This window comes from Helianthus annuus, chromosome 15 (assembly GCF_002127325.2).
Source record: "Helianthus annuus cultivar XRQ/B chromosome 15, HanXRQr2.0-SUNRISE, whole genome shotgun sequence".
Taxonomy (NCBI): Eukaryota; Viridiplantae; Streptophyta; class Magnoliopsida; order Asterales; family Asteraceae; genus Helianthus; species Helianthus annuus.
This window is the reverse complement of record NC_035447.2, coordinates 57,953,607-57,962,580: the sequence shown is the minus strand read 5'-3', so window position 1 is coordinate 57,962,580 and position 8,974 is coordinate 57,953,607. Positions and strand designations below refer to the sequence as shown.

General features: G+C 35.9%; 1 protein-coding gene and 1 long non-coding RNA gene across 2 annotated transcripts; both read right to left on the bottom strand.

Annotated features, from left to right (window-relative positions):
* Window positions 1-3,327: 3,327 nt before the first annotated feature.
* LOC110909734 lies at window positions 3,328-6,144 on the bottom strand. Its single transcript, XR_002575575.2, has 3 exons — window positions 5,907-6,144; window positions 3,972-4,029; window positions 3,328-3,490 (listed from the first exon to the last, which is right to left on the bottom strand). It is a non-coding gene; the product is annotated as an uncharacterized LOC110909734 (long non-coding RNA).
* A 1,058-nt stretch (window positions 6,145-7,202) lies between these two features.
* LOC110913810 lies at window positions 7,203-7,862 on the bottom strand. Its single transcript, XM_022158629.1, has one exon. It carries the CDS (start codon window positions 7,860-7,862, stop codon window positions 7,203-7,205), a length of 660 nt encoding a protein of 219 aa, XP_022014321.1.
* Between the last annotated feature and the right edge of the window lie 1,112 nt (window positions 7,863-8,974).

Here is an 8,974-nt window from a genome sequence, read left to right as displayed (position 1 = left end):
CTGGGGGATTAGCAAAATGGGCAATTGAACTGGGCGCACACACGCTGAACTATAAGCCGCGCCCCGCAATCAAAGGCCAAGTTCTGGCTGATTTCGTTTCCGAAGTACCGGCAAATCGCATTCAGGAATGCGAAGAACAACAAAACCCTACACCACCACCATGCTCCTCAGAAACCTGGGCACTACATACCGATGGTGCATCCAATGAGGATGGTGTATGTGCGGGTCTGCGACTCGTCAGCCCCGATGGCCAAAAGCTTACCTATGCAATCCGCCTCGATTTCAAAAGCACAAATAACGAGGCAGAGTATGATGCTCTGCTAGCAGGGCTACGTCTGGCAATCAAACTCGACGTGCAACATTTGGAAGCACACGTCGACTCACTATTGGTTGCAGGACAGGTGCGCGGCGATTATGCCGCAAAAGGGGATATCATGATCCTCTATCTCGAACAAGCCTTGCTGTCACACCCCAACCGATGGCAGAAACATCGGGATGAGACGAAGTGTGTATAGATTGCTAGAGACGTCATAACACTATGTGACAATATTTAATTAAATTCAAATTTCATTGCAATACTAAATGTCATACCAATTCAAAAGGAAATAACAACATTGTTTCAACAAAAATCATAACAACAAAAGATAGATAAATTTAGGTGTGTATCTAGCCACCCTAACTTGTTTCATCAATCATCCATACTTCAATAATCAACCTGCAACATGTATTAAAATAGAGTTTCAATGCAAAAGCAAAGAGCGAGTATACAAGTTTGTTTACATAGCATATAGAATAAAAACTCATATCCAACATGAACATATTAAAATAGTTTCAACCCTGCTAGTTTACGCAGTCCAAGTGATAGCCCAAGTTTGCAATGCGTTAAAGTACCTAACCCAAAGTTTCACGGGAGGTTAATATGTCTCCTCCTAACAATACCCCAAAGACTAACGGGGAGGTGCATTACCCCTATAGCGCTACCATGGTTAAGGCGGAACTACACACAAGGATTAAACGTTCACATAGCACAAAATAGTCTCAAGTTTCACAAGTTTCATGTTTCATGTTTAAAAGGATAGAGCATGATTCAAATAAGTTTCAAGTGTCACATGCGTTTAATATAGAATACATGTTGCACCCAAAGTGTTTAAAAGTAAAATGGGTTCGAGTATACTCACGGTAGTTGCAAGCTTTCCTACTTGAAATCCCGCGAGCGGGTTTGGTGGATGGATTAAGTTGGAGCACCTAGTCCTTCTACACAAGGAAACGTAGGTGTGTGAGTTTGGCGTACAACGGAAGATTATAGTTTGGAGTTTGACTTATACTCTTATATGACACTACGTGACCGCTAGGGTTATATTGTATTTCATGGGTAGTAAGCCCATTAGAATCATACTTGGAGTGTTAAGTCTTAGATGTCATTCTACTACTTTAACATATAAACACAAGTTTAATATTAAAGGTTCGAATGTGTATGTATATATATTTAAGTATTACATATTATTAAGTTCAATATTTCAAGTAGGAGGTAGAAGATTAGGATCTTCGTTTAGGTACCTCGAGTCATTCATGAATGTCATGTATGGGGTAGGAAGAACATGCTCCCATTTAGGGACCCCTTGAATGTTCACCACTTCACTTGATGTAAAGACAACCAAGGAGGGTCACGAACTAGGTTTAGTACAATAATACAAACAATCTAACTAAAGAGAAATCATCAAATCATGTGAGGATTTTATGTTGGAACAACCCAAGTTGTTCCATAATCACTTCTCATCAAGAACCAAGCTTGAACATGACTTGTGGGTGAAATACCCTAATAAAACAGAAAGTATTTGAGGTTTTAACCTCTGATTTATAGTGTCTCAACCTTGTTTTTAAGCTTTACCAACCATAAGAGAGGTTGTAAGCGTTAGGACATAGGCTTGAGATGTGTTAGACACAAGTTGGATGAGTTTAAACAAACTTTTGAAGAACTTGAAACAAAACAGAAAGTTTGTGGACAATTTCGGAGCAATTCCAGGTCTGATTTCTCCAAGGAGAAGTCAAGGAATCAAACCCCATGATTATCCAAGCAAGTAGGAAGAAGAATCGAGTGATTTCGTTAAGAAATGAGCAAGTTATACTCACTTTTGTGCAAGAGTATGAATCTGTCCGAAAATGCAGATTTACAGCTGAATTGAGAGTGAATTTGGAGTGATTTGAGAGTGTTGAAAGTGTAGAAATGCTTGGAGAAGGTGTATATTTATAGTGGAAGAGTTTGAGCATGATTGGAGGTGTTTAGAGGTGGCTTAATGGTGATTGGGGAGTGTTAGAACTTAGGATTTCGTGCTAATTCGCGTAGATAATCAGCTGTTGTGTTTTTTCCCGATCTGGCATCCCCACGCGGCCCGCGTGAGGTTTCAGGCTAAGTTCACGCGGGCCGTGAGCCTTTTGTGGTTCTGGGTAAGTTTCATTTTTTTACAATTTGGCCCCTGAAGTTGTGTAATTGATGCTTTTAAGGTGTTTTAAGGGCCATTCTTGTCACAAAAGCATGGATTAGGTTATGATTTAGTATGAGGAGTATAAACTAAGTATAATCAATCGTATAAGTATCAAATCAAGTGTCGTTCTCGTTCAAAATACGTTCAATGCATAAGTTTAGATTAATTGCAAGTTTCACACATAGTTTCCAAGAATCACGTTTAAACAGTGATTGATTCACGAAGTCGAACATACGAGCATATATAGAATGCGTATAACATAAATGTAACAAAATACAAGCTTCATTAATGATCCAAGTCTCAGTTTGACAATGATTACAAAGAAGGGAATGATTACAAGAATACAAAGTTTCCAAAAATAGAAATACGATCAAAACCTTCTATAAATGGAAAGTACAAAAGAGCCGGGCATTACAGTCTCCCCTCCTTTAGGAAATTTCGTCCCGAAATTTAGGAAGACGCAGGGAAAAGATGAGGATATTTTGACTTCATATCCTTTTTGAGTTCCCAAGTAAATTCGGCGCCACGTTTTCCTTCCCATCTAACCTTGACGATAGGAATCTTACTGCGCCTTAGTAACTTGACTTGCTGGTCCACGATTTCTACAGGTTTCTCCACGAAATGCATAGTATCGTTGATTTGAAGATCTTCAAGAGGAACTTGAAGTCCTTCATCAGCGAGACATTTCTTTAGGTTAGAGACGTGGAACGTGTCACACCCCGATTTTCGGTTTGTGCGGAAGCGTATGGCGAGGTGTGACGAGAGCGGCAATCGTTACAATCAATCGAGTAAACAACACATTTGAAACATAAAAGATGTTCATCCATACATTTGATTCGAAATCATAATTTACATTACATATTTCTTGTTTGAAACTTGAAACAACAACAACTTTAACCACATTATTCAAAGTTCAAAACATAACAACCGAAAACAGATGACATCACAAAAGCTTGCGTTCTTGATAACCACTTGAACATATTTTTCCAAAGCCGTCCACTAATCTCCTGTAATACATGTTAATCTTGAAAACGTCAACAAAAGTTGAGTGAATTCATGTTATTTTGTTTTTGCATCAAATGAGTCTCCAAAACATTTGAAGTAATAAAATTCGTTTTTGTATAGTATGATAAAAAAAAATTGTATGATCATTAGTGTGTTGCAAGGACACTAATATGTATGCCGAATAGGAGGCAACCAAACCTTGACAATTTATCGTGTGTGTCAACGACACTAGTTTGGACACAAAGGCACTCTTGACGATCGTGGTTATCGTTGTCGTTAAGAGTGGGGCTTGCCAAAACCCAAATAGATCTATCCGTTTGTTCCTCGGTACTTGTTTATTCATTAATGGCCCCTTTATTTTAAACACCTATCCGCATGTGATCAAAATAGTTTCATCGTATTATCATACTATTTGTAACATGTATACATCCCCGAAGTTTAAAACTATAAACATTCAAAGTAAAAGGGGAAGCATGAACTCACAGATTTGCGTTCCATGCAAATCTCTATTCGATTCCTTGTTCGCGGTTCGTTTCTCGACCTACAAGTGTTCTAATCTAGTTAGACACTTAGGTTTGTTTTTGTGTATCGTACAAATATTCTATCTTGTATTTTGTTTTTGTGTTTTCGTATATATATAACTTCCTTGTATATATATATATATATTTATTTTATTTTATTTGTGTTTGAATGGGCTTAATTTATGTTTTAGAATTTAAGTCCATTTTGGGTATTTGGTGTTTATGGGCCTAGCCCAAATAACTTTGTTTAAAAATCCCAAATAACTTTGTTTAAAAATATGGGTCAATCCCAAATTAATTTGTAGGAGTGGGCCTTAGCCCAAAACAAGTAGGCCTAGCACAATTTAGTTTATAGTTGTGGACTTAGCCCAAGTAACTTGTGTAAGAATGGGCCTAGCCCAAATTGTTTTCTAAAATATATCTAGTCCATAATATTTGTAAATATTGGGTTTTTAGCCCAAGTATTTTGTAAAGTGGGCTTTAGCCCAATTTTTACTAAAAATACATTTTAGTCCATTGTTTTGTAAAAGTGGGCCTAGCCCAAATTTTATTTATGAGAAATGGGCATTAGCCCAATTTTTAATTTATGGACTACTTTTTAAAATGCAAAACTTTGGGCTAGTGAAAAATAATAATAGTAGTACTTGTATTTTTATAAAAATCTAATTTTTATAAAAATCATTACTTATGCCATAGTTGAACATTTTAGTGCATAAACTTGTGTGACGGTTCGTATTTTATTCTAGTCATTTACTACTTGTAGGTTTTATTTATTCGTACCGTTTGTCCCGTTGTGTTGTCCGTCACGTTTTATCATTTGCTTTGTTTGTGCCATTTTTGTTTGTCCGAAAGTCCATATAGTCCAATAGTGTCCGAATCTGTCCGTTTGTGTTTTCGTGTCCAAGGATGGACATTTTATTTCGTTTTCAAGTTTATATATATATTTTGTAATATTTTTTTTATGGATGTGTAATAATTTTGCATTTGTTCCTACTAGAACTAACATATGATGTACACATCAAAATATATAAACTTATGATACTTGATGAATATTTTGTAAGTACACATTTTATCCAAAAATATATACTTGTCATTTTTGTTTAGAAATCTTTTTATAAAACATGGATTTATGACTTTGTCCAAAAATTGTTTAACCATGTTTAAAGACCTCAAATAATAATTTTAGTCGCAAACTTCTTTGTTTAACAACTTTTAATACATCACAAAATTTATAAAAATTTTGCCATAGTTTTATTTGAAACATGGATTTTTCCCCAAGTTTATACAAAACTTGTTTTCAAATTATTTCAATACAAAACATCATCAAGTATCAATATCTATCAAAATTTGTCAACAAAAGTAGCATGAACATGATATTGTTCTTAACTTTCCCAAAAAGGAAACTTTATTCCTTATTTTTGCCAAAAATTTGTAAAACGGGATTTTATGAAAAACTCTTGTTTTAGATGTCTTACAAAGTCATTTGAAGCATAAACATGTATTCAAAATGTTTACTACTAACATATTTCTAGCTTTTGATTCTTTCCAGAAATGGAAACTTTATTCAATAAATTTTTCAAAAATTTATTTTCTTGTTTTTAAATGGTTTTTCACATTTTACTAGCATGCATGTTCATCAAAAACTCATGTTCATCACTTTGTTGATGAATCTTGGTTGATCCTACATGCATGTATGTAGATCATATTTTTGAGTAGAAATAACCAAGATTCAAGTTTATTAGCCTAGATTTCTCCAAGTTCATCTCTTAGTCATAGAAAAAGCATGTTTAAAAATAATGATTTTTAGTTGTTTCTTGTTATTTTTTTTTTAAGTGGGTTTATGATGAACTTGTAAAAGAAATCAAGAACAAAAGTAAGACTAGTGTGATGTTCTTACAATTTTTGCTAGGAAATAAGGATGAAGATAAGAAAAATCTTGATGATCTAGGGCTTCTAGTTCCACCAAAAATGCTTCGAATAGATTCCTTAATCTCACAAATATCTTGTTTTATTCATAAACCTTCATATTTGCATGTGTTCTTGAGTTTGGATTATGAAAGAAGGTGATGTATGAGGGTGTTTGGCCTTGAACGATTTTGGAGAGAGAGAGAGTAGGAAGTTGTGGTGTTTGATGGTTTTGGGAATAATGAAGAGAATGTGGAGTGTAAGGATCAATAAAATGTTGGAAAATACACTAATCATCATTTTAGAGGTTCCAACACACAAATTGAAAATGGTGGCAAGTGGGGGGGGACCCACTTTGATCGTGAGTAAGCAAGGAGGTGGAAGAGTTTGCATTTTTTTTTTATAAATCTTGATTAATATACAAACTTTATAAACTTTGATATTTTATATAAAAATATCTACAATGTTTTAAACCCTCATATTTTAAAGTAGTGTGACACTAGGTAAAACTAGTTCACCAAAATTTTTAGTTTGCAATTCGGGTGAAAAAGTCGGTTCGGGTCCTGTACCGGGTTAAATACTGACACCGTGTTTCGTTCGGCTAAATACATAACAAAAATTATTTTTGCACTTGATTTATTATTCAAATAATTAATCCAACTTTTTGGACTAAAAATTTTATTATTTTTGACACGGTTCCGGTACCGGCTTTGCTGACTGGCAGTTACTGAACTAGCCGTGTAGCTTAACGCAATAAGATTTGATTGCGGATTTTGTGTCGTTTTTAATACCCATTATATTATTTATGTCAAATAATATTTATTTTTGGGTTTTCGGACAGTTACTGTTTTGTTCTGCGGAATGCTGTACACTTCCGCATGATTGCTGTATTTTTCTGCGGACTTGGACAATTTGGTTTTTAATTGGAATTTTGTAAATAATAAGGCACATATTATTTTTGGACAAAGCTTTTTATAGAATATTTGTGTAGACATATCCGTATGTCTTGTTTTTATCGTGTCAGACTGTACCGCGACTAGTACTGACAAGTATTGTTTAATCGCGTTCCTATTGTTAGTCTAGGATATTGTTTCCAATCGCAACGGATTTATTATCATAATTTACTATGATTTTTGTAATTCCTAGACTCTCAAGACTTTAATTAATTAAAATAAAGTCGTATACGCGAAAATAAAAATTTAAATAGTTGTTCAGGTTGTACGGAATTACCGGAATTTTGCCGATTGTCACATTCTCCCCCTGTTAAAGAAAATTTCGTCCCGAAATTTTAGATTGCGTTACTCTTCGTTGGGACTTTCTTAAACAAATGAGGGTACTTCTTTTTGAATTTGTCTTCTCGTTCCCATGTAAACTCGAGTCCTCGTTTCGAGTTCCACCGGACTTTGAATAGTCTGATACGACTTCTCCTCGTTTTGTAAATCTTTGAAACCAGAACCTCAACAGGTTCTTCGATGAAATGGAGTTTGTCGTCTACATGGATTCCGTACGGGGGAATAATAATTGTTTCATCCGAAAGACACCTTTTCAAATTCGACACATGAAAAGTGTCGTGAACGCTACTGAGTGTTTCTGGCAGTTTTAACTTGTAGACGACGTTTCCAATCTTTTCCAAGATTTCGTATGGTCTTATGTATCTCGGGCTAAGCTTCCCTTGCTTACCGAATCTAGCTACGCCTTTCCACGACGAGACTTTTAGCAACCCCTTGTCTCCAACCTCAAAGGACAATGGTTTGCGGCGTCTGTCCGCGTAGCTTTTCTGTCTGTCTCGAGCCACCTTGATACGGTCTCGAATTTTGAATATTTTATCGGTAGTTTCTTGAACTAACTCAGGACCTAACCGTTGTTTGTCACCTAGTTCTGCCCAGCATACCGGAGATCGACACTTACGGCCATATAATGCTTCGAATGGTGCGGCTTTGATACTCATGTGATAACTGTTATTGTATGATAACTGTTATTGTATGAGAACTCCACTAGGGGCAAGTGAGTATCCCAATTTCCACCTAAGTCCATCACACAAGCATGCAACATGTCTTCTAAAGTTTGAATTGTGCGTTCACTTTGGTCATCAGTTTGGGGATGAAAGGTCGTGCTCAAATTTAATTGGGATCCAAAGGCCTTTTGAAAAGACTGCCAAATCCTTGATATAAAACGACCGTCTCGGTCAGAGATTATCGACAAAGGTACACCATGTCTTGCTACAATTTCTCTGAGATAGATTTTAGCTAACTTCTCAGTACTATCTTTCTCACGAATAGGCAAGAAGTGAGCTGACTTGGTTAATCGGTCGACGATTACTCAAATCATGTCGTGACCACGAGAAGTCCTGGGTAATTTAGTTACGAAATCCATAGAAATATGTTCCCATTTCCAATTAGGGATTTCGGGTTGTTGTAGCAATTCAGAAGGTTTTTGGTACTCAGCCTTAACTTTAGCACATGTTAGACATTTTCCAACATATGTCGCAATATCACCTTTGATATTAGGCCACCAATAAAATTCCTTGAGATCGTGATACATCTTATCTGCTCCAGGATGTATCGAATATTTGGATTTATGAGCCTCGTCAAGAATTAGGTCTTGAAGACCACCAAAACGAGGAATCCAAATTCTATTCATGAAATATAAGGCTCCGTTCTCTTTTGGTTCTAATTGTTTTTCCATACCTCTAAGCATTTCTTCCTTGACGTTTTCTGATTTTAATGCTTCTTGCTGAGCATATGAATTCGAGAGGTAAGGTCGTTATGAATTGTGAGTCTTAAAGATCGCACACGCAAAGGTTTAACTCGTTCCTTTCGACTTAATGCATCCGCGACAACGTTCGCTTTGCCCGGATGATATTTGATCTCGCAAGCGTAGTCATTCAACAATCTGACCCATCGTCTTTGGTGCATATTTAACTCTTTCTGGTTAAATATATGTTGAAGACTCTTGTGATCCGTGAATATTGTGCATTTGGTACCATAAAGGTAATGACGCCAAATTTTTAGTTCAAATACGACTGCACCTAACTCTAGGTCATGGGTGGTATAGTTCCTT

Coding starts and splice junctions, on each gene's coding strand:
- LOC110913810 (XM_022158629.1), bottom strand. CDS start 7,862: ATGAGTATCAAAGCCGCACCATTCGAAGCATTATATGGCCGTAAGTGT.